The sequence below is a fragment of the Amblyomma mixtum genome, chromosome 6, assembly GCF_055824585.1.
Source record: "Amblyomma mixtum isolate Tamu chromosome 6, ASM5582458v1, whole genome shotgun sequence".
Lineage (NCBI taxonomy): Eukaryota > Metazoa > Arthropoda > Arachnida > Ixodida > Ixodidae > Amblyomma > Amblyomma mixtum.
The window spans coordinates 116913391-116938871 of record NC_143017.1 but is presented as its reverse complement, the minus strand read 5'-3'; the positions used below and the strand labels follow the sequence as shown (position 1 = coordinate 116938871).

At 46.4% G+C, this 25481-nt stretch overlaps 1 protein-coding gene across 3 annotated transcripts in view; it reads right to left on the bottom strand.

Moving 5' to 3' along the window:
* Nucleotides 1–25481, bottom strand: part of LOC149340152 (uncharacterized) — a 207733-nt gene that overhangs the window by 13833 nt on the left and 168419 nt on the right. For all 3 annotated transcript variants that reach the window (XM_089548897.1, XM_089548899.1, XM_089548900.1), the window contains 3 exons: nt 9765–11929; nt 7716–7783; nt 1437–1594 (listed from right to left, as the gene is read on the bottom strand). In XM_089548897.1, the coding sequence (XP_089405023.1) occupies nt 1437–1594; nt 7716–7783; nt 9765–11929 (2391 nt within the window). The remainder of the gene's footprint in view (nt 1–1436; nt 1595–7715; nt 7784–9764; nt 11930–25481) is intronic.

The following is a 25481-nucleotide window of genomic DNA, read 5'->3' as shown; positions in this document are numbered from 1 at the left end:
TTTCTCCCCGAAAGCGACAAAATTATCCTATTCTTACTTTCCTCACACCTATCATTCAGAACCCGATACTTACCCCTCTTCTCACTCGGCGCACTCCCACAGCTCGCGTTCGATTTCGGATCCCCCGATTTCGGACAACCCGACCGATCCAAAATGTGGCGCCATTTTTCCTCGTCCCACTCTTTTTTTTTTTTTTCGCGAAAGCTAAGCGAGCTTTCGCAGAAATTGTGCTCACGCTGTCAACGATCCAGCACTTTGCGTGCCGCCATTTTGAAGCCAAGAGCCCTTCGAACGCTAGCGCTGTTTCGTCCGCTACCCACTCAGCCGCTGGCGGAGCGCCGTGTCTCCTACCATGCTCTAGGTGTGAAGCGCGCGTTGGAATGTCTTTAGCGTAGCGTGTCGTTAGTCCAGCGTGCTTCCGCAATTAGCGGGCCCCGCATTTTTGGTAAAGTGAAAGGAACGTGCAGCCGCCCCCGCCATCTGCCGAAAACAACAACACCCTCGCTCTCTTTCTTCCTCCGTAGGTTCCTCTCTTAAAGCACTGGTCTCGAAAAAGTAGCAAAGTTTGTGGCAGCGCCGCAAAGTAAGCTGCATGCATGGCTGCTCCTTGTGGACTGTTTGACTTGACGTCATTCCGGGGCATTAGTCCGCACAGACCTGAAACGATGGCGCCACTAAGCGCAGACGAGAGTTAGTAGAGAGTGAGGTGACGTCGACTGGCGGCTTGCCCTACCCTGTCGGAGAGCTGACGGGAAGCTTTTCCCTAATGCTGCATTGGGAGCAAACAAGGTGCCCCTCACATATCAAGTGCACGCGCAGAGCCGAATACGAATGAAAATTTCGTAGGGTTTTAACGTAGTTAAACTAAGTAGACATGAGAAAGTACGTGTTTAGCCTGATTGGCTCATAGCTTTGCTTTGCTGGGTCGTCGGCACGCCTGGCGACGGTACTGGGCTTAGGTTAAGCTGACTTGATCTGCTGGCGCCGCAGGTAAAAGTTGATGAAGACGATGACGTGCCATGCACAGCGCGGTAGTTAGGTTAGGTTTAGGTTTATGGGGTTTAACGTCCCAAAGCGACTAAGGCTATGAGAGACGCCGTAGTGTATTTCAGTTTAACAGGAGGCATGAATCATTGCGGCTACAGCATAGTCCTCTCGTGCAGTGGCCAGCGAAACTGCTCGCGCCGCCGCGGGTTCGAATCCCAGCCGCGGCAATATTGATTTTATTTCTCTAGGTTGGCCAAAGTGAACCGCCCATTGGCTAAAGAGTAAAGGAGAAGAAATATAAGGCGGAAACTTGCAGGACATATTGCTTGCCTTTCTAAATATTTGCTGGGATTAATTGGCCCTTCGTAGAAATCTAGAAGCCTAAACTTCGCACGTTACATTCTTCGGAGAGAGAAAGAGTGAGAGAGAGAGAGAGAAAATAGGCATACCTTCGAACTGCGTGTACGTGGGGTCCAGATAGAACTCCTCGCCCAGTGACCCGTTAGTACCGAGCTGAGCGTTGAAGGCTGAAGCAAGCTCCACAGGGTCCACGGGCCCGCCTCGCTGGTAGAAGAGCACGAAGTAGTCCACGATGACACTGCCCGGACTGAAATGACAGAGGAGCCCACCTCATGCAATTTGTAAAAAGCGGGCTAGAATACTCTAGCCTCTCATTTGAGAATGAGAGGGAGGGGATAACTTAAAGATGCGATATAGAGAGGAGTAATTAGGGCCCAAGTAGTATCTATTTAATTACTTTGTGTTAACTTGTGATTCTGTGTATAGTTTAATCTGCATTGTCACTCCAGGCGTGCACTACAAGAAGCGCGTGTAGATTGATGAGTGGCCCGTTCTGCAGCGCAGCGACAGTAAAATTTAGCAGAGTGAGTGCCATGGATTGCTGTGCATTTCACATTACTCATAGAACTGTGATGCTGTGGGTACTCTGCATGCTCTTCCCCAGGGATTTGCTGGAAATATTATTTCATCAGAGCTTGGGCTGTGCAGATATGATGCGCTTGTACTATGCCGAACCTTCGAAGGAAAGAAATTAAAAAAAAAACAGGACACATGTATGTCGCTCTCAGCTGGCAGACAAAAGCCACTTTAAGCTCTTCATTTCTTGGCTGCCGCTGTGACATGCTGTGGCTGCTTTGTGAAAGAATAGGACGCACAGACAAGAGACGAAGAGACGGCGGAAACGCAGAACGCAAGCGCAACTCATAACTCGCTGGTAGCGTGTGCAACCTCCGTGTCTCGTCTATGCGCGCTATTCCGTCTCAAGACAAGAAACCGAGAAAGCTCAGTCGGCCATCCTCTCGTAGTTACTATGGCGGTTTTCGTTGCCAGTTTTAGTTCTCCAGTCTACCGATAACAAGAGCAATGAGTAAAACAGCTCTATTTTCTATAAATGCTGCAATCAGTTGCTCATCAAAAATGTGTTGTACCTCGTTTGGCGTCGGGGATCGTGCCACATTCTCCCCCCAGCACTTAAACTTCGAAAAAGCCCGTGCATGGCCGGAACTAGTAATAATTGTTTGGTTCTCGGTGGTGATGGCTTCGAACCCATTATTTCACTGATAATAAGCAGCATCCTGTCACTAAGATAAAAGTGAGGTTTGTTATTCTACATGGCATTTACTGCAATAAGAGGATTTTGTCGACATCAACTCCTAACAAAGCGTCCCAAAAGGAATGCTTTACTGCTCTAACATCACCAAACACGTAAACATCTTAGTACGGTGGAAGAGAGGCAAGGATGAATAAGTGATCGAGAGGATGTGTCAATCTAGTTCGCAGGAGGCTAGCCAAACACTTTAATAATTTAACAGCCATTTAGCTAATGCTAAATATTCATTAATCAAGAGACCCACAAGTACGGTTTAACGAACCGGTACAGGTGGGGTAACGCAAGGTTAGAACGGTCAAAAGGCGGCGCATTGTGACTGGCATTCATTTTCAAAAGAGGCCTTTTTGTTCTGCCACTATTTACAGCCGCTTTCAACACGCAGTGTTGCCAAATAATAGCTTTTCTAACACAACTTACGGATCCCTTGAAACAAACAGAAGTTTAGGCTCACGTGCGGTTCTCAGAAACCTCCACCGCACTATTAGATGACACTGCTTAATTAGGAGAAAAATTTCTAACGACCTCAGAAAAACGGCGAGCAAAACTTGAAAGACACGAAAAGGTAGCCATGAGCTTAATGCTAATATAAAATTTAAAATACGGAGTTCAAAAGCGCAATGAGAAGCGGCACAGAACTCGCACAAAAGCTTCTTATACTGTGAGTGCGGATTCCCTGAGCACAAAAGAAAAGCTTCTTCACGTCTGGAATATCAGCACGAGCGAATTAAACCGTCATGATCTTGGGAAGTAGAAAAAGTAAAAATCAAGGTTGTGAAAAGTGCCGGAGGCAGGGCGCTGTCCGTCTACCCCAGACGTTGAGTGCAAAAGAAAAAAAGTGCAAAGAAGCGAATGAAAAACGAAAAGAGGAATACAAGTTCTCGGCACGATCACAAACCATCCTTATGTAAGAGGCAAAATAAGGAAGTTTAACTAAACGTGCTTGAACGACGACAGACGAATAAAAGAGCATCAATGAACGCATAAAACAGAGCTTCGAGAAACTCTTTGATGCCTGTGAAAATATTGATCCCCAAGAGGTTGAGACCAGGGAGAAGACAGAATAAGGAACTGCATGATCCAAGATGAGTGGAGAGGGCTTGTTACAGAGAAATAGAAGAGTGTGACAATGGGCAAGGGAAGGTACTAGGAGCACGCTCACACCGAAGGAGGAGAGATAGTCGCAGGGGTAAGTATGCTGCAAAGAAGACGTGAAAGCCTGCTCTAGCGTCCTGCGCCGTTATCGACGTTCATTCAGAGCACGCGAACCATCGCGCTCTCGAAAGGCGAGGAGAGCCTACTTTCACGAGAAGGGATTTGCCGACATTAAGTCGTAATCTCTCGGGCCTCGCAAAAGCGCTATATCTGCGTCCGTTCCACCGACACCGGCGCTGCAGTGTCCTTTTTCTTTGATACCCTTCCGGCTCATCAGGCAGAAAAGCTCGGCAGACATCTGATAACAAAACGGAGAGCCTCGCGAGGAAAAGCTCGTCTTGAACAGCACAAATAAGCTCATTCCTTGGACACGTGATGAAGAGTCTAATCCCAGTATGGCAGGCTGCTCTGCTTTAGATGGTGGCTCCCGGAACAGAATGGAGCGGAAAGCAAGTGAAACCTTTTTTGTTACAAAGGCGAGCAGGAAAACGAACAGCTAGTTCAAACCAAAGTCGGTGATTCCTTTTCAAAGACAGCTTAATTCTTCAAAAAACAAAAACTAAGCAAGCAACCAGGCTATCTAAATGATCTGTGGCATACATGGAAGCATCGTCAACGTCATGTCGTTGCAAAATTTCTGAGAGAAGAGAAAAGAAACTTACAGAGAGAATGAAGGAAATACGAGGTTAGATCTAGTTATACTCTATAATACTGCTATACCGTTATACTGTTTTTTGAGCATGAAATACTTCGACCTGCCATCATCGGCAGCCTCCCTAAAATATAGCCCGAAATCGTGTTGTTTTTAATCTGGCACGAGCGGGTTTCAAAGCAGAATTTTTCGCTCGACTGCTATCAGGCACATAAGAGAAAAAAACCTCTCTAGAGCTCCCAGTGGGATTCGAAAGAACGCTTGTAGAACTCGAGCAGCTCTGCCGGCTGACGACTGACGTAACGATCCCAAATGAGACGCATAATGCATAGTAATCGCAATTTCTGTCACGCGATGACGCCGACCGCCAGCAACCGAAATCGCGCGCTTCTAACTTGCGGTGCCGCTTAGAGTACGTCGGCAGTTTGTGCTTGAAAGCGCAGGAGCTGTAGCCACAAAGGAGAAGGGCACAGATCATGATGATTATGAGCGTCTGCGTTGTCATAGCCGTTAATGTCTGCTCCTTTCTCTCTGCTGTACTGGAGATGAACTGCAAAGCATGATCTATAAGTTAGAAAGGCAGAGCAGAACGGTGGGGCAAAAAATTAACATGCAAAAAGCAAAGTAATATTCAGCAGTCTAGCAAGAGAAGAGCAGTTCGCAATTGATGGCGCGGTGCTGGAAGTAGTAAGAGAATACGTCTACTTAGGGCAGGTAGTGACAGCTGATCCAGATCATGAGAGGGAAATAACTAGAAGAAAAAGAATGGAGGGGAGCGCATATGGCAGGTTATCCCAGATCATGAATGGCAGTGTACCAATATCCCTCAAGAGAAAAGTATACAACAGCTGTATCTTACCGGTACTCATCTATGGGGCAGAAACATGGAGGCAAACGAAAAGAGTTCAGCTTAAGTTAAGAACAACGCAGCGAGCTCTGGAAAGAAAAAAATGACAGACTTAACGTTAAGATGCAGGAAGAGGACAGAGTGGGTCAGGGATCAAACACGAGTTAGTGACATCCTAGTCGAGATAAAGAGGAAGAAATAGGCTTGGGCACGGCACGTAATGAAGACAATGTAACCGACGGCCCTTAAGGGTAACGAAGAGAAGGCAAGGCTAACGGGCAATGGCGAGGCTAACTTTTCTTGAAGGAGTTATTTTGACCGCAAGAAATGGGCACTCTGAGATAAAAATAAATACTAATAAAACTGGTTCATGGCACACTGCCCGGCTAAGTGGATGGGTCGCCTTCGCTCCTTGAGTCGAGATCGCCCGTCCTCATTCGTTTATCGCGGATGACGAGTATCTTCATCGCGTACGTGGACAAGCCATCCACTCTCACTCATCGTATTCTACCGTGCCTTGGCTTCGAGCTCTGTGGGCCTGTAGGACGGACATGATGAAGACAGAAAGAAGAAACAAGTAATATTTGGCTGGAAAGCGGATAACGAAAGAAGCTGTAGATGACGGGGGATGACTGCAAAGCCGATTAGTAGTGAGTCACGCTGCGATAAGAGCGCCTCGCCTCGCCGATAGGCGCCCCATCCACGTTGCGTTGCCGGGTGATAGGTCCTTTTCTCTGCATCTATTATCGTCAAAGAGCAGCGAAACTTTTTTTTTTTTGGTCTTGAGTTTGTGCTCGAGTACATGCTGATTGTTGCTATTTCTCCTCGAGTCATGGATTTAAGTTTAAGACATTCGTCTGAAGACATTCGTCTGAAGTGCAAATTACACTTGAGCTTTCACAAAGCTCAGAAACCTTCACAAACTGTCAATCGCAAACGCTACCCGCTTAACTCCTTTTGTCAAGTTCCAGAACCACAATCTTGTGTGTTAGAAAGAAACTAAATGAACTCAAGGAAGATAAAATCCGTCAGCGATTCTGAGTTTTGCTGTAGCTTGAAGAAAGGAGTTCATCCAGGCACTACTAAGTTAAACACACTTGAAGGCATTTACGAACAACCAAGGGAGTTAACTGCCCCCCCCTCCCCACAGGACTGCGTGTTTGAGGATGTGCGTGCGAAGATGAATGCTTATAGACTGAAGAGAAAAAATCCGCCAGAGGTTTTCTGGTTATAGGGATGCAAATTAAGGTAGAAATTACAGGCTTATGCGTTGTTCTGGCTTGATTGCAGGGGAACATAAGAGAAACGCACTCTTGTGAAATAAATGTTGCGTTCATGTTACACGCTCGCTTCCACACACAACGTGTTCTTAAATAAAGACAAGATAATTGTTCTAAGAAAGCTGCGACACCTCCGCAAACGCTGTTCATGAAGTCTTTTCGTACAATCATGCGGACATTAAATTCAGTGATAACGGCTTCGCGCTTCCTTACTATGTTGCACGAACTAAGCTAATCATCTGGCTTACAGCGTGCACTGATTATGCATCCCTGAGGTAGTTTACTGTGCGTGACAGTGCGCTCTTTAACGATGTCAAAAGACGCACGCCGCTCGGGATACCTGCTGGCCTCAGGTGCGGCCTAATTATACACCTCAAGACCTGAAGCCCGTCGCGCGGCCTCACCTACATTTGACTCCTGTGTGCGACTTGCGAATGTTAGTACTTCGCCGCCGTTCGCAGAGCGAAACCTCCCAGCCTCCTGGAGGACGCCGTGCTTGCGCTACACTGGTGTCGGTTTTACGAGCACTCGCCGAAGATGGCGAGATGGATAGAGAAAGACAGGGAAAAACTGTTGCCCATATCGCACGGCGGACTCAGAGTACGGGCGACTTAGATACTACGATAATATTTCTTTTTAGGCGAGATGGAAAGAGCAAGTGCAACCAGGTGCGCCGCTTTATCACACCGAATTACGACGAGGCACAAACGCTTGCATACCACTTAACGACGTCAGAGAGAGGCGCGTTCGCGAGGTACACATTCGTTTGGAAGCGTAATTAAGCCGCTGAGGTTGATCTCCCAGCTGATATGTTGAAGGACGTGCGATGTTCCGAGAGATTTTAAAAGCGCGCTACCATCACAGAATGCACTGCGTCAAGTGCACGATATGCAGTTTAATGATCGTACCAGTGCATAAATTTATAAATATTGTTTATGTCGATTTCGCAGTTTCTTTAACACAACGTATACCTTCATGCTCCTAAAATAAATAATAAAGCAAGCACAGCAAAGATGTACATCAACACCTTCACATTTTGTGAATTAATCTCTGTTCTCAACCGAGGAAATGCGCCATGCTTAAGCCCATTATAATGACAGGTTTTCCGAAAATATGGCAGAAGCTGGCTTAGCGAACTTATCCGCATTGATACATCGCAGAGCTCACCTAAATCCGTCAATGTCTACCCGGTACAGGTATCTTCCTTCAGTGGTCCTGCGGAACACTGATGAGAGCTGGAACAAAGGAGAAAGAAAAAACATATATGCTCTATTTGACTGCATCACTCTCGTCATAGAACACAATAATCATGACCGAATTCCCATCAGAAAATGCGCCTCCATGCTCATAAATGAGCAACTTGAGGCGACTGCGAATCTATCTGCAAACATAACACTTTTCTGGGTAAAAAAAAAATGGACCGACTTACGCGGGAAACAACTTAACTGCAACTTGCAGCGAGGTTTATTTGCAGGCAAGGAACTTGCTTCTTTGAGCATGCAATCCACAATGCGCACCTCACGCTCAACTAGTCTCAATAAATAAATATGCTGTTCTGTAACCAGGAACGTGTATAATGAGAACTTGTTTTCCGGTCCTCACGGCTATCTGCGCTACGAGCTCTATAATTTTATGCACCACAGGTCATGATCAAAATGATCTATCCTTTGCTGAACTTTTTCCTGCGATGACTTGGAAGTTCTATGGTTATAAGACCGCGAAAATATCTCTTTTTCGTGCCTTCTTGAGACTAATACTTTTACTGCTCACGCAGTGTTGTCTTTGTTTTTGAGAACAGTTCCTTGTATATATTGCAGTACCTATAATTTGAGTGTATATAACAGAACGAAATGATTACATCACCTCACCAGTTTCCTTTGTGTACGATATGAAATTCATAACGTAATTTCTGCATCCACTTCTATATTGACCAAGTAAAGAAACTAGAGTGTAATGTCTCTCGCCAGGAGGCGCGGACTTGTCAGGCGTACTTCAAACGCCTTTTGCTTTGACTATCTTGGTAGAATGTTTCATTTGTAACCTTTCTTGTGCATGACTTTTACGTTTTAGTGCTAATGACAAAAGCAAATAGAAAAAAGGGCTAGCTCTGTAAACCAAACGTAGATTTTAATTGCACGAAACGAAATAAATGCAAGTGGGCTGCGCATATCGCAAGCATAAAAAAGGCAGCAAGCGAACTTAGCGATTAATGGACTAATTCGGGAAGCAGTAAAGAAAGAGCGCTTCACTACCAACTAGCCTAGCTTTCCATTCTAGAACGTGCCAACGGTATTAAGAATGGCAATGCTGGCATAGCATTTTTGTCTGACATTAAAAATGATTTTGTGTTCTGTTGCGGCGGAGATGACAAAGAAACAATGAGCATACGTGACATGAAGAGGTTTCTGGATTACCTTTCCAAAAAATATCTCACGTTAATAACAACCAAGAGGAGCTGAAAGGCCGAAACGGCAGTATGGGCATACTGCAGAGACGGTCTACAAATAGTTCCAGAGGGAGATGATAACAAAGAGAGAGGCAGAGATGATGGTCACATCAATGCTTAGTTCTTTTTTTTAAAATAATTATTCCCCCTTTTTCCTTTGCTTCTCTGCCAGAAGTCAGCCTTGTCTTTGGTACAGGAGCCAGCGAAGGACGTTGCTCTCTGGCTACCATGACGTCACAGGCGATATCATCCAAAGATAAGTGCCCAGAAGAGTGAGTAATTGCAATATAGGGTCTCTGGCCTCCTGTCGTACACTGGACGGAGAAAACAAGATGGGAAGGAATAAATCGAAGGAAAGGATATATGTAATTGCCGACGTGCGCAGTGAATCCCATGGGCATAGTGAAACGCGTTCGGACCGGCAAGTCCCGTTGAAGAAACAAGACCGCTTCATGAGCCTTGTGAGCTTAGCTTAGCAGACAGACTAAAAAAACTCAAGTGCAGTAAGTGTACGATTGCAGAATTATTTACTCGGACACTGGACAGTAGTCCAGATGTGAAAATGCTGGTAAATGGGCGTTTAGGTCTAAGTGTTAGTGTTGCAGCTGCCGGAAAACTTACTTGCTCGCTTGTCCTCCTTGTAACGAATTTAACTAGGAATGTCGGCGCAGACAGGTTTTTGTGATAGTATTTCTGTTTTATATCTTTCTAAAATGTTTACAACTGCCTATTTCATGCGAGGAAGAAAAACAACTGGAGAAGAGACTTACCAGCCGCCGAGTGGTGTAGGCGAGGTACCGGTACTCGTGCGTGTTGTGGTCACCGAGGAGCGGAGACCACTCCCAGCCCTCCACGATCTTGGCAATGCCAGCCACGCGAATCACGGGCGCCTCCACCTCGTTGGGCGCCGGCGTCGGGTCGGTCAGGTTGAAGAAGGTCGTCCGCCACGTCGGCTCGGGGGGCCGCGATGGTCGCCGGGTCACGTGCAGAAGTCGCGTGTACGCGTCCAGGTCGAAGGCCGTCTCGTTGGCCAGCGTCGGCTTCGGTCCAATAGGGAAGCCCTTGCGCACGGGCTTTCCAGTCGTGATGCGCACTCGGGGTCCCCGGCCTGGCCGGGGAGTGGTCGCCTTCGTGTGCGACCGGGTGCGCGCTCGGTCGAAGATCTTGGTCAGCGGCCGGATGGTGGCCTTGGTCCCCAGGGTCGTGCGACGCGTGCTCCCGATGATGCCGAACGGAGCGCGTGTACCACTGCGGCCAATGTGTGGCTTCTGCGTCGGAGAGCCCGGAGCTGCCGCCGTGGTTTTGCGCGTGGGCAAATGCAGGCCTGCTCGATGGTGGGGAGAGGATGCTGCACCCTTCGGGACGATGACACCAGGAGTGCTTAGCGATGGAGCGGCTGTGGTCTTCCTCGTCGGAGGGCTGTACTTGCGGTGGTGCTGGGAGCCTGGGCGAAAGATTGAGATGTGACCGCCGGAACTATTGGAACTGCTAGCGGATGAGGAATTCCGGTCCACTTCTGTGGAATCGGAGCTAACATTTGAGCCTAGGTTCTGTAAGGCTGATGGCTGAGAAGGCTCCGGAGCGGGTATCGATAGCGTCGAGTTGTTCGTTGTCATGAAGGTTTCATTTTCTTCATCGGAAAAGGAGACGCTCACTACGACGGAAGTGGACGAGTTCAGGCCAGACACGTTGACCGTGGGGTCTGCAAGTATGTGCACCGTAGCGTTTTCTCGTTCACCGGAGACGGTTGGGGCAGCGGGATGCAGCATTTGAGACCCCGCCGGAAGCGGGGACAGGATCGACTGATGCTTCTCTCGGGTCGAGTACTCGTGAAAGTCTATCGTTCGCAGGTTTGTTGCCTTTTCCTTTTCGGCGGTTTCTGCAGGCGAGGGTTTTACTTGAGAGGAATCATCATCAGCGTCATCTGAGCTGTAGTTGACGTACGAAACGGGGTAGCTTCGAACTGTTGTCGTGCTTGCTAGCGCCAACTTCACCGAATCAGTTGCGCTCTCGACAGATTCCTTAGATGTAGCGTTTTCAGTTCCTACACCGCTTAGAGAAGAACGCTCGGTCTTTGGTTCTGGGTCCTCCTGCTCTGGTATTATGGTGATGCTGACTTCCTCTCCTTCTGATATGTTCGTCATTGCGGCGACTGAGAGCGCTGGGTGTCTTGGAAGTGGCGAAGCCGGGCTTTCAACTTCTCGACGCGGAGGCGTTGAGGCAGATTTCGTGGAAATTGCCTTTGTCTCAGAAGAATTAGTCGAAGGTGCCTTTGGTGCCTTTGCGGTTTTCGGACCTGACTGAGCAGTTTTAGCAGGCGCGCCTTCGGATACACGTGGACTGTGTTGTGTGGGCGACGCTTCGGACAGCCTGACGGGCTCGGTTCTGCTTATAGGGCCGGTCGTTAGCTCTGGTTGCAAGGGTGCCATCGTCGTCTCATCGCTACTGGACACGGAAGAAGCGACCGCTTTTTGAGTCGTCGAGGCATCGGCGGGGACCGTGATTGCTACGCTTGGAGCCTCCTCGGCGACTTCACCAGCGACGTCTTCTTGCAACGGCTTACGACTAGTGTTGCCACTTGGAGCGGCGATCGGGATCTCGGACGAAACATTCTGGACGGTAGTTGTTGATAATGGCGCTCTTGTTGATACAATGCGCGCCGCGACTTCACCCGGGCCTGCGGCGAAGGACGCTGGCTTTGATGACGTCATCGACGTGACAAGAGGGAGTTTGTCGCTTGTGTTGCTGATGCTAGAGTTTCCTGCGGGTTGATCCGTGTCAGTAGGAGCAGGAGCATTTTTCGATGATGTCGTGGAGCTCTCCACGGTTCCTTCGTCCGTGCTGTTCGTGCTCCTGGAGCTTTCCACGGAGACCCCCTCGTGAGTGCTTGACTCATCCTGCTGCGGCGTTGTAAGTGGCTCGACCGCAGCTTTTTCTGGAACAAAACAAAAGAGGGCATTTCCTGTTGTAGTCTTCTTTGGATTCAGAGACTGCGTGAGAAATAAAAAGAATGTTGCCTCATGTCACTCCTGAAGCCTTATGGGGGAAAAATATGTTCTTTAGAGACTTCCGGACAGAGGGGTGGTTTCAATTGTTACAAGAAAGTATCAAATGCGGATGCGCTACCTGAACGCCACCACCGCAAGCAGTATATACCACAGTCACTGGGTAGAAGAAAGTTTGCTAAGTACACAATCAGCATTTTCACTTGAAGCTGGTAAAGTGCTTATAAAGAAAACCCCCTTGCATTTCACTCGTTAGAATGTGTTTCACAAGAAGGCAGCCTTTCCTCTTCTGAGTTGAAATGGCGATTTACAATGTCACTGGTTGGCAGAATAAATTTCGGTTTATTATTCATTTACTGAAACAGGAATAAAGCGTGAAATACGAGAAAGTGCTATATTTAAGCTATTTGTTTGTATGTTCATCACTGGCGTCTTTCACGTTACGATGCCTTGCAGTTTAGTTCTTCCTTCGATACGTACTGTGGGCTGCGTCCTTGCCTTATCGGCAGGTGGTTCTTTGGATGCAAAAAACCTAACACCATTCAAACACTCTGTTTCGATAGCTTCTAATACCATAGCCTTAAAGGGGCGCTGAGGACAACTCCAAATTATTTTTCTCGCTGAAAATGTCATTTTTTTTTTCTGACTATGGTGGCGTTTGTGCGGCGAGGAAAGACGCATTTATCACGTAGAAAATGTGATTAAAACAGCCTTCGCTCCAGTAGATTCAAACTCGTCACGTCCTTACCGAAAAAAAAAAAAACATTAATGATGGTGCAGCGTAGCCTCCTGCATCGGTACCCAGAAATTGGCGTCGACGTACGCATTTCACTTGTGAAATCTGCCGGTGATGGCGACACTGTTTTTTTTTTAGCTTACAAATGGTTCGTTTTCGTTGATTAGAAACTGTATACTATCGATACAATCCAACTTCAATGTGTTCTCGCTGTACCCTTAAAAATACTTCCTTGGTTGGTTTGGTTTATAGAGCTTAACGTCCCAAAGTGACTCAGTTTAACGCAGTAGTGTAGGGCTCCTAATAAATTCGGTCACCTGCGGTTCTTTAACATGCTCTGACGTCGCAGTGTACATGGGTCTCTAGCATTTCTATTTCATCCAAGGAATGTCAGTCCCACCGCCGCGGTCGTGATCGAACTCGCGTCTTTCGGGCCAGCATAACTACTGAGCCACAATGGCAACTATGCTACCTTGAAAGTGGGTCGAAGCCCTGAACGCGCAAATGATCATTACTCTGTCTGGTAATAGATTAGTGTTGCAACATAGCGTAGTGGGTGAGTCGGTAATGCATACTTAAAGAGAGGAACAGAGCAAAAAACGAAGGACAAGGTCACAAATATTGCTCAGGTATTGTAGCGTTTTCCTGCCGGGCACTAGGGTGAGGGTTCGATACCCAACCATAGTGGTAGATTTTTGACGGAGACGAAGGGTAAGACGCGTTTGCACTGACATTTTCGCTCACGCTAAAGAATGCCCCACAGTAGAACTTAGTTCTAAGTCTTTCATTACTACTTCTCTCCTACCATAATGCAGCGCTTGGATGCATAAGTAAGATTATTTACTTTTTAATTAAAACTGCAAGGGACGGTATTTATGTACTTTTCGAACATCTAACCAGTCGATAAACGCGTCTCTCATAGCCTGAGTCGCTTTGGGACGTTAAACCCCACAAACCACAAACCACCACAGAAGTGTTCTCATGGTTTTCTGTTGCTTCTTTTGATCGCATATTGGGCGGTATTGATTTCACTTTTTGTATAAGGATACAAAATTTATAGTTGTTTGTTTATGTGAGCGTGGGCACGTCATTTCGCGCAGTTATTGCATGGGCCCCAAGTAGCCGACTGCTAACGGCCCAGATGAATTTGTCGCCAACCTTTTGTGTGTACGTTCCGAATTAAATCAACAAAATGAATGAATGAATGAATGAATGAATGAATGAATGAATGAATGTGAAAAACAGCCACCGATTTCACCGCTCAAGTTCCGTCGAGGCGGGCCTCATATATGTTGAGTCAAGTGAACAGAGCAAGGGAGTCACGACGCAGAGACGCAGCTGTTCGGCGAAGTTAACTTTGGCCAATCAATAGCGCTGACCTGCGCCATTGCTTCGTTCCCATGGAAACGGCGCGTGAGCGTTTTCGAAACATTCCCCTTCGGGACATCTCTTAGCGCATAACCTCCTTCTTACCCCAGCTTGGTTCGATACCGGGGCAGCGATCGCTCCTATATCGCAGTGGCAACAGTAATCGCAAGTTCAAGCATGCCGAGGGCATAAAGCATCCCAGAGAGGCAACAGGTTTTTCTTTTTCTTTTATGACGCTGTTCTTACAACCCGGTCGCTGAGAAACAGGTGAGAAAGAGTGGAAGTTATACAACCACACGTGGTCGAAGTTTCCGGAGACCTTCACTTCGGCGTCCCTCATAGCCTGAGTCGCTTTGGGACGTTAGACCTTCAAAAACTAAACTATATTTCTCCGCTCTACTTACAATTGAAAACGCGCCGCGAAAGAGCCACATAAACTGGTTTTCGTTTAAATGCCATATATTTGCATTTTGTTTACGAGAATAAAATAAGACGGAATTTACTGCGCTTTAAAAAATTAAAAAATTCTTTTTCCTCATATGCGCTTCGCCGTTCAGCAGAAGATGCTCTGTAAAATTGGTATTAGATTTTCTTACTGGTCGCATATTATTGGCGATTTACGAGCGCAGAACGAGGTCACAATTCAGTAAACGTTCTAATGGGCCAGCTTCTGTGCCTTACAAACGTAGCTGTTGCACTTTTTTCTTGTAAAATTCTTGTTAGGCTGGTGACAAGCCAATGAGGGCCTGTGTACGGAAGGCACACAGACGCAACCAACAAAGCGTAAGTAGTGCATATTTCATTTGAGAGCCGCGAACAAAAATGTCGACCAATTTTAGCAAAAGTGACCGTTGATACCTAAAAAAGTTGAAATTTCATTGCACCGTACTCTCACCTTGCTAAATAATCAAAAGTGGAATTAAATTATGCAGTCCCATATAAACAATGCGGGGGCACAACGTGAGTGTTTGCATCAAAATATTTAAAGAAATCTTAATTCTAAGATTGTAACATCAAGGTTGGATAAGGACCCTGCAGTAGCAAATTCAAGCATTTTAAACACATGATATAAATAGGAAGCTGCAAAGACATAACCATGACAAACTAATTGGACTTGGAAACAAATTAGAATCAGTCTGCTCTTTATCATGAGAATCACAGCTCACATGAGAATCACAGCTCACAGCTCACAGCTCAGAATCACATGAACTGTACTGTAACAAGAGCTGCTTAATTACGGTGCCTTGAGTAATGAACTTTGAAATGCAGTAGTGTGCTGTAATCAGGATTACGCAGCGTTGACACTGGAGTACATTGCAGGCGCTGCATAGTTTTAAAAGAAAAATCGAAAAGTAAACGAAGACGGTCAGCATGGTTAAGCCCACACTAGAGCTTTATTTTTCAAGGGAAGAAAAAAACAACCAACTTGCCCGAACACAGATTATACTTAATGTCGTGATACTCTGTACACAAGGAACCCAACCAAGCCGAGTGGCAGTCCAACGTCCAAGCCTTGCTTGTATGTATACACGTAAAGCAAAATCGCAGTTCGCTTCATCATCATGTTCCAGCGGCAGCAAGCACAGAGGATGAAAATCTGCAAGGCTGCTTTCCGCGCAGTTTTTTACAGAGTTAAGCTGCCTTACTTTCCCGTTTTTTCTCTAATCGTTTTGTGCAGTACTCTCCTTTATTTAATACGGCTTCGAGAAGTACCGAGTCCCAACACTGCAGGGCTGCGAAGGCCGTGCGTCTTTATATTTCTGAAAGAATGTTATTTCGCCTTTAAGTTTGAAGAATATTTCGCGACTTAAATGCGGACATATAAGCGCGTCACTTTAATAGTAATGCAAAGATGAACGGTATGATAAAGATGAAACGAAATTCGCATCAAACGTTTTGCCTCCTAAGTCAACTGACGCCCTTTGCGATCGCTTGAGGCAGCTCGGGCCCTCCAGGCAGCGGCGTATGTGCACTTGAGCACGGTATCCGACTGCAGTGCCTCCGGGCCATTCATATCCATTAGGGGCAAAAGGAGGATGAGAAAGGGAGGAAACGGGAAGAGCAGACTTCTCGTTTTCCCTAAATGAGAGCCGCAGCGAGTATCGCGGCGGTTGTTGCTTCCTACCGAGCAGGCCTATGCCGCTGCGCAGGAGTCGGTACGCAGGGCGATTTGTCACGATTATGCAGCGAACCCACCGTTTGCGCCAGCGCGTGCCACAGCGCGGTGTCGACGTTAAGAAGGCACGAACCGTGAATCCGAGTCTCCTCGCGTTTCTCCCTTCGTAACTTGAGCATTTCATGCTTGGAGCCCTACTTGTTCACTGCCGCCTTTGTTGCCGGGATTTTTTCCCTGTGTTGTTCGCAGCAGCACTCCCTATGGAGTAACTAGCGCAGAGGTTCGAAATAGACAAATTGTTGCAGTTTATCGCTTCCCAGCGTCTGTGAATACGGCTTGGAAGTTAATGCCATGCTGCGAATTCTCTTGGGGAACGTAAGGTTGTATTGAGATAGATGCGTACAATAGATTTCAGATTTTTTCGCACGTTACCTTCCGACATGCCCAATAAGTAGAGTTGCGCTGCGACGATATGGAGGCAACAGTAAGAATATAGTCCAACTTTAAGGTCACCCAGTGGACGGTTCGCGATGAACTCAGCCCACACGAAAGCAGGTTCATGCAGCTTAGGCTCACGTATTTATCAGCGGGAGTGCTCTACAGGTCATGCATAACTTTCTGGAAAGGAAAGGTTAGGTCAGTTTCATAGCTACGTGGAATTGTTCGTACGCAAGAGCATTCCGTAATATTTGATTGCGTAGTACTAAAAATTGCTCGCACGCGATTCGAGGCGGCTGAAAATAAGCGAAGACCGCATGGCTCGGTGCATACCCTTAACCAAGTCTGCTTTATGCGCACAGGGTGTGCTTGCAGTGTAATGGAAACCCGAGAGACCTGCCGACTTAATACCGTACTGTGAAGAAATATGCGCTTAACCATTGAGAGACAAGGAGTACAGCATGAGTTAGAAAACAGACTGGAGTTGGTGAAATTTAGACGGACTCGAAGAAGAAATCCATCGCATTGAAAAGGTGACAAGCGATGCATTATAGTGGCACAGCAGACAGCAGGAACGAGAAGCTTAGTCCGTGGGCTACAAAGAATAAGGTTCAGTAACGAGGTTAAGAAGTCTGCAGATACATATTGTCGGCGGTCAGTGCAAGACAGTGTTAAATGGAGAGCACTAGAAGAAAGCTTCATCATGCAGCGGACTTTGTTAAGCTGGTGATGACCATGGCAATGATTACGAATAAAAACTCCCGAGAAAGAACTGCTCCTAGGTATGCGGAGTGCAGACGAGATATATTATTTACCCGGAGGAATTGTGAGCCCGCAGTCATTAAGCAAGGTTAAAAGGGCAGTGCTTGAAACTGCGCGCCTCTGAGGGTCACGGCGGCTCCGACTTATCGCACTGCAGCATAGTATGGCGCCGAAAGGCGCCGATAAAAATGCCGACTGCCCTTTCTGTTGCTTTCGGCGATGAAAAGATTTCAGCGTCCTTTAGCAGCGCGCGCGAAAAGAAAAGCAAATATTCCTTTTTTTTTTTTGTCAGCTCATTTCGGTTGTCGGTGCACTTCGTTCACTGCATGTCCGGCGTAATTAATGAGGCACTCGCTTAGACGGCGACCGACAAAAGGAAAAGATGAAAGCCTTGGCCATCATGAAAAAAGTGAAGGAGGACGAGGAAAAAAAAATGTCCGCCAAACAAACCTGAAGGAGTCTAGGTCACGAGGTTCCCGATAATTTCCGCCGCTTTTGTTGGGAAATAGTTTCCGCCTTTTCCAAAGGCTCAGCGTCGCGACAAAAAGCCCTCGCCTTCCCTGGCCGCTTTATCTATCGCACGTCCCTATTATTTTTTTTTCTCGCCGACCGGTTTTGAGAACAAGAAACTCAGTGCGTCCATTAGACAAAGCCTTTTGCGTTTGCGCGAGATATTACCTGGTAAGAGGAGTCCTACTCACGGTCTTGTAGGTTCCTTCATTCACTGCACTAGGTCTCACGCTGAGTTCCCTTAACGCTATTTTGTTCCCCTCCAATAAAGAACTTTCCCTTCTTTTACTTCTTTACATCTTTTTTTTTCTTATGGCTGCACAAGGCTGGCGTTACATTGTCGCCGAGAAAACAGCGCAGTGAGCCATTGACCGCTATATATAAATGGTAGCTATGAAACGGCGGGATGAACATCAAGGTGTTTGGTCAGACACTAATAGCCAAACCAGGCAAGTACATTAAGAATGCGAAACAAAATCAAAAAGATCCCCAGCGCCTGACAGCTCGTAAATACAAAGAATTTTTCTTTTATTCACTGGGCATTGCGATGTCGGGAGGTATGCCGCAGCGGCTAACTAAATGTGCAGAAGATGCCTGCGATCAGGATACCTGTAAGATACGTGCGAACGATGTACTCACGGAATGAATCGTTTTCTTTCTTCATTCGATTATTTATGCCGTACTTTGTAGTTTGTTCTAATCGTTATAGTTTTTCTTCTGGGATAGAGAGGGCGCAGCAAACTTCGCTTTTGGTTATCGCTTTTTCGAAAAAAAAATTCGAAGCCTGATTTTAACGTCAGAATTACCACTGCCATGGCTCCCAGCTAAACTTCTGCAGAAAAAGCGAAAAAGGGCGCACGTTAGCGCTCTGTGTTGACACGATGGGTCAGCGCGCTGACCCTAAATACAGCTAGTGAAAGCTTTTTGCCGTTAGCAGAAACAAACAAACAAAAAAGGCAGGGATAACGCTTCAACACAGCGGCTCCATTTAAGCGTTTTTTTTTTCTTCTGGATCTAAAATGACCTTGAGGGCGAGAGAAAATGAAAGCTCGGAAAAAGTCTGAAAAGACTGCGTCGCCGGTTTTTCTTTTGCTTTTTTGCAGCATTATTTTTTTTTAATGCTTCCAGCTTCGTTTTCCCATAAACGTCGGCTTGTCGCTGCAGGAAGGAAGAGATCAAAGTGGCCCCGAGGAGCCAGCTATGCCGACGACGTTGAAAGCGTCCTCAACATCGGTCGCTTTGTTGCTCTCTCGGCAAAGCCACTTTCCCCCCTCACTCCTCGCGAGCAGCAGCGCTCAGCGCTCGTTTTGTCGAATGAAATTGTTGCTCGCTCCGTCTTAGACTCCCTTCTACGAAAAGAAAGCAAAACAAAACAAAAGGGTGGTGGATGAATTGAAAGTCTGCACTAGAGGCAATATTTCTTTTCTCGAATGCGATTTCGAGAAGTCTCCCCAGCTTTTCTTCTGAGCGCCCTTTTTTTTTTTCCCAACTTTATTCGTTATACAGCGTTTGTTAGTATCTTCTACAACAGCCGGACGCAAGGTTCAGAACTGGGCCAGAAGGTCTGCTTTATTTGTTGCGGAACTTTATTTTCCTTGGTTGGTTCTTTCGTGGTTTTAAAATATCGAATGCTAAGCACATAAGCATCACACCAGAAAGTTAGAAGATTAGTGACCGTTGTCTGTTGTGCTTCAGCCTACGGCCTTGTTTGGACGCTGCATCATTTGAAAAAAAAAATAATAAAGGAAAGTGGGGAGGGGGGGGGGGGGGTAGGAGTGAAGCACGATCCAGATTACAGCTCTTTTCATGAATTCATTTAGAAGTCTAGGAGTAACAAGAGTTGTGAAACATACACTCGGTTATTGAACAACGCAATTCGGTAGTTAAACAAATGCGCCTCATGTTTTCGTAAAGGGATCCTACGGAATAAATTTTAAATCTATCAGCATGTATACTAGGAAGCTTCGTTGCACTAGCCTCATATTGAGTGAAAGTTAAGACAGACATCGCAGGCTACGTTTACTCCCGCTGCTTGATTTGGCTAACCCAGTGGGACTCAATGGGAAATGAAAAAGGCAGCAGGAGCATATAAGTGCCGCTTGAGGAGACTTCGAGCGTGAATGACCTTCATCAATGGATGTGGACATAAAGAGGGAATGCTTACTTGCCCAACAAGCGACATTAAAGGACCAGATGACGTAAGTGTGCACATTCTATGTATAGCATCTTGCCAAAGCCGCCAAATGTGACCGTGCCTGTAGGAACACGCATTTGACATCCCATAGATCCATAAAAGTTACCTTCATTGAGTGTATTTAAATCAGCAACATTAACTACAACTTTGCAGGAAGTCCATAAAGTATTCATTAAAAGCTCGAGAAAGTGCTCTCCTCAAGGCACGAGCACGACGTTTACTTAAGATAAGACGGAGACGTACCGGCAACTCTTTTATTTAAGGCTAAGCCTAAGCAAAAAACATACGTTGCGATGCCTGCGCCAGCCAAAAATAAGAAACTGGACAAAGCGCCAGTATTCAACGAGGCAAACTACTTTTCTTCAAACACGTTAACAACCTGTACAGTTTTGAGAAGTTCATGCCTCGGAAGAATATTTTATCGTCATTGATAGTTTCTGATACTCACTGCAGTTTGATTTCGAGAGCACCCATCCCATTGATGCGGGAGACATGTTTCGAGGCCGTATTGCTTAAGAGGCCCCGGCTTTAACTTGCCGAATGGTTGGAGTGAGTGCAAAGCGTGTTAAAAAAAAAAAAAAAACCTGATTACGGCGCGCAGTAAACACTGCAGCAGAACAACTTGAAAATCGAACCTTAAAGATTCGCTTGAAAATCGTTTGAAACACGCTTGAAAATCGAAGCCTTTAAAGCGAATTCAAATGCATGGCGTGCGCAATTTAAGACATGTCTACCCACCTCGTTTCACGAACCAGGAAAGTGGGAATCTTGAATTAGCTTGTTTCTGGGTAAGTTTGTGAGTAGTTTTGTTTAAAGGCTAATTGGTACATTGTACGAGGAAGCTTCCGCTTTCCTTTATAGCTTTAAAAACACGAAGCCGAAGGCTGTCGAACTGATTACTGACTTTGCCTCTCTTAACAAAGCAAACTACACTACTATGAAGAAAGACAAAACGAAACAAAACAAAAACTTCTGTCTACTGAGATTTTAGTACGCGTTAAAGGGACAATAACCTGTGGGACAACTTCGCGCGAACCCGGGCAAGGTTACGATGCGTTACCGATGTAGGGCAGGCGTCAATCTTTTGTTGCGAAAGCAACACTACGCGACTCGCCGAACCATTTCGCGGAGCTGATGAAAGGCCATACTGCGCATGCGCGAGGAGCAGTCACGACACAAGGCGCACAGCTGGCGCGCCGCCGCCGTCGCTGCGCGGGTGACTCAGAGGTGCCGCCGCCGCGCTCGCCAGTTGCGCATGCGCATTAGCGGCGCATAGCTAGCATGCCGGGGCCGCCGCCGCTGCCGCGCGCTCTCCATCACCTCTCTTTCTCTCTCTCTCCTCATTGCTTTCGCAATCCTCCAGGTTTAACCAGAGCTAAACCACTGCCATTTTTTTTATTTACACGTATGTGAAGCGCGACAAATATTACTGAGCGCGTTACGTTTTAGACTCACATAAACTCGAAACTACCGGTCGCGGAATATTCGCTTGACCTCCCTCTTTTATTTTTTTTTACACCGTTTCAGTGCAGAAGATAACCACACCAGCAGCCGATACAACGCGCGTCGCCCCCCCCCCTCCCCCCCCCCCCCCCCACACACACACGTACACACAGAGAAAGAAAAGGAGCAGTCGGGCATTTTGGCCCGACCTCACAGGTCATCGATCGCAACGTTGTTTCGGCCGGAGCCAAAAGAAGGCGCGGCTGGCGTTTCTGTTAACGCCTAACTGCACTGGACAGCTGTGGCTGACGACCGCGCGATCAACCCATGCCCCCGGAAAGAAGGAGGGCTTGTCCTGTGCGCGGGAAGTGGAATCGTGCAGACGGCAGGGAAGAAGCACTGCAAGGAAGTCGACACATTGCAAAGCAAAGATGTACAGAAAAAAATCACAAAAAGCCTTTGAAACTTGTTGGGATGTTGGACCTTTTGCTTCATAAATAAACCCTCCGCGCACAGAAGTTTCTTATGTCAACCAATAAAATAAGAACCAAGAGCGCTGACGGAGTTCACTTATTCCCATTATTTCTTCCGGGCGTCCTAGGCAACTGTTGCCTTCCACACTGTAGGCGGGATAAGCGTTTTGGTAATAGCACACGAAGACCGAATTCCGCATTGCGAATTAGTGCGTGGTGTTCAAAGTTATTCTCGTTTTCCTGCTTTTAGCCTCGAGGTGTGGGAGCATAATCGAACTAATGAAATGCCACGAGACAAGAGCATGCCCAGGTGCATGCATCATTTTATACGGTTTTATCTTCGGCATTATTAAGTACAAAACACTTGGAAACAGATTCAAGAGGCTGTAGCTGAGCTGTCAAAGTCGTCGCGTATTAATGTGGAGAGTGGAAGCCTTCGCTGTCTCCTCGAACGGCTCTCTCTTACACGCGTAACATAAAACGAGAAAGAAAAGCTTACAGTCAAATTCAAAAATAGAATGGAAGCGCCAATCTACCGGTTAAAATAGCGGCGCACTACCGCCGAGCCATGAGTCTATCATTGTGAATGTGCACTGAAAAAGAAAAGAAATAAAACCTCTTTTCGGAGTTACTGAAAAACTCAGAAGGACGATCTGCAGGTGTGCTTCTCCGCATTAAAGGTGTTGATAAGGAGGAGCTAGCTTAACCCTTTGTGGGACAGCGGGACTCATACGTCCCACTTTTTTCATGGTAATGTTTTGCTTTTTGAGCTGAAAACCGATGAATTAATTTCGCTTAAATTTTCACTGCAACCTCCTGGATGTCCGAGGAAGCTTTTTTAAAAGCAATATTGTATTGAGCGGCGCATTTACCACACAGGCGTGCGTCTCAAGCGAACTGTTCTACTTGCGCGCGGTGCATGCTGTTTTCAGCAGATTTTGGCACTCTGTCCAGCCGGTTGATTATGAACGACAAGTTTCAAAAGTTTTCTTTTTACTGACTAGCTCTTAAATGTGCTTTATACATCATTTTCGTTTGTCCTGTGTGTACTGTTTGCAAAATAATTTTTGCATAGTCAAATTCAGCATTCCTCATCCATATATTTCGGGAAGCATATCCAGTCTAAAGCTCTTTTGCCGCTCATCGGCGGATGGGAGTTTCATTCTCTTTCATGCACGGAAGTCTGTCCATGCAGGAAGTAGTTGAGCTGGTATTTAGACTCCTGGACGACTTACGTGGTAATGAAATACATGCCGACAGGGCGGAGAATCAGGGTAATGCAAATCCATCGTTAGCGACTCATATGTCCCACTTTTTTCGTGGTTACATTGACTTTTGTGGTTAAAACCGCTCGAATCAATTTCGTTTTTGCTTTTGCTGCCATCTCGTGGACGTTCAAAGAAGCTGTCTTGATGGCTCTTTACAAGAGCGCCGATCGGAGGCAGCACATACCTGTGCCTCAAGCGAACCGATCCCCTTGCGTGCGTTGTGTGCGGTTTTCAGTAGATTTTGGCGCGCTTTTCAACCGGTATTCGCCATGAAGGGTAAATTTCAACCTTTCTTTTTACTGACGAAATCTGCAAATAATGCCCTTTTCTGCTATGCCCTTTTGTGCTATGTTCATTCTCTGAAAGTGAATGAGTGCTGGACATAGATCGATATTTTTTAAATTTTTTATCATAGAAAGTAGGCTTTTGTATTCTCCATACTTTGTTGTTGGTATGCGCACCCTTCTGTACAAAATAAAATAACTTTTTTTCTTGAGCGACTGTGCTTCAGAGGTCAGCGGGACACATATGTCCCACTTTCTCAAACGCACTCATGGTGCGGTGGGACTCCTGTGTCCCACTTTTATCTCGAAAACCGCTAACTCTAGAGAACTCAAAATTTGCATATTTCATAAAAAGCTGATAAGAACAAGAATCCCGCTCTGAACAGCCGGTGTGCATAGCTCACAACTTCATGTCTCATAAAGGGTTAACGTATAGCACTTGCAGTCGGTTCGCATCGGAGGCTAAAGTGTCAGAGCTCTTTGACGCAAGATGCATCGTTAGCCCGAGCCTGCAGGAGATGGTAATTTTGCAACTTGATTGCCACTATGTGCTGCGAAAACCAGCCGAAAACGACAATAAATGAAGGAAAGGAGGCGATGGCTCAGTGGTGTTGCGGCAGTACAGAAAGGCAAATAAAATGGATGGAAATCACTAGAAGCTTCTGGTACGTTCCTTTATTGGAGACGCACTAAGCTTGCACGGGTACATTTACAGGAAAGAGGCCGTGCTCTCGGCGCATTAGCTGCTGCTCGTTTCTCTGGCGATGGGATCTTGCGCTGCCGAAACCGAAACTCGCTCAGATCACGCTGCAAATCGAAACTCATGAACTCTACAGGAACGACATCGGAGTGGAATTCACATTGAACAGCAACTTCGCCCACCTGTAAAACGAATTAGCGCTCGAAGTTGAAGTTGCAGTACGAGCCATCTAAAACCGAGATGCGAACAAAATTAAAAAGAAATATTTTAAAATCTGCCCACTTAGCTTCCATTCCTGAAACCGAAAGTCAGACGCATTGATGTGATGCGCAAGCAACTTTGTGCGACTGATGACGTGAACTGAATTGCGAAGATAAGCGGATGGTCAAGCACTGCTTGCCCTGCGCGCAGTGTTCGAAAGGGAAGAAGAGAGATAGGAGAGTGGTATAATAGAGCTGTCGATGACGCCTCTATTGACAAGGTAGAGTGGCAACTTAGGAAATTTCTTCTTCAGCTCGAAACGACAATGAGAAAGAAGGGTATTGTTTTGCTTGAACGCAGTCACGAAGTCGCCAGAACAAAACAGTTTTAAGCATAGGCTGCAAAAGCAACGAGTCACCAATCAGTCAATGGTGGTTTTAAAAGTTTTCTTAAGGTTTTGCCAAAACATCTAGAATACAAAAATGAATGATCTGAAGTGTTACTATGTGAGTGCATTTTGTCTGCAACAACTTCGCCTCTCATGGTTTCATTTGCTGCCGTAAATTACCAGTGTTATTTCATGGATTGTTTTCGGTTTATATTTACTAGGAGCCAATTTTTGCCATATGTTCGCTTGCGCGGCTAGCTCCCAGTACGACCCAATGGCTGTTTAGTCCAACAGCGTTGCCGCGTCAGTTCTGTGGGACGTAAAAATATGTCTTCGAACTTCAAGACCGTCAGTAAATTTTGCGCCTTGTGGTCCGGTAGTCTTCAGTAAAATCAATCCTCTCAGAACCATCACGGAAAAAGTGTTAGCCTGAAAAATAAAAGAGAAATATAACTTTGGTGTTCTAGAGGAAGACACCTGCAGAGCTAAAGAAGGATCTCGAATGCAGTATTGCACTACTGACTGATTTCGATCTGTCCGTGGCGTGATCGCCGACCATAAGGGCGGCTTCCGGACTTGCGCCGGCACCCCCTGTCGTGAC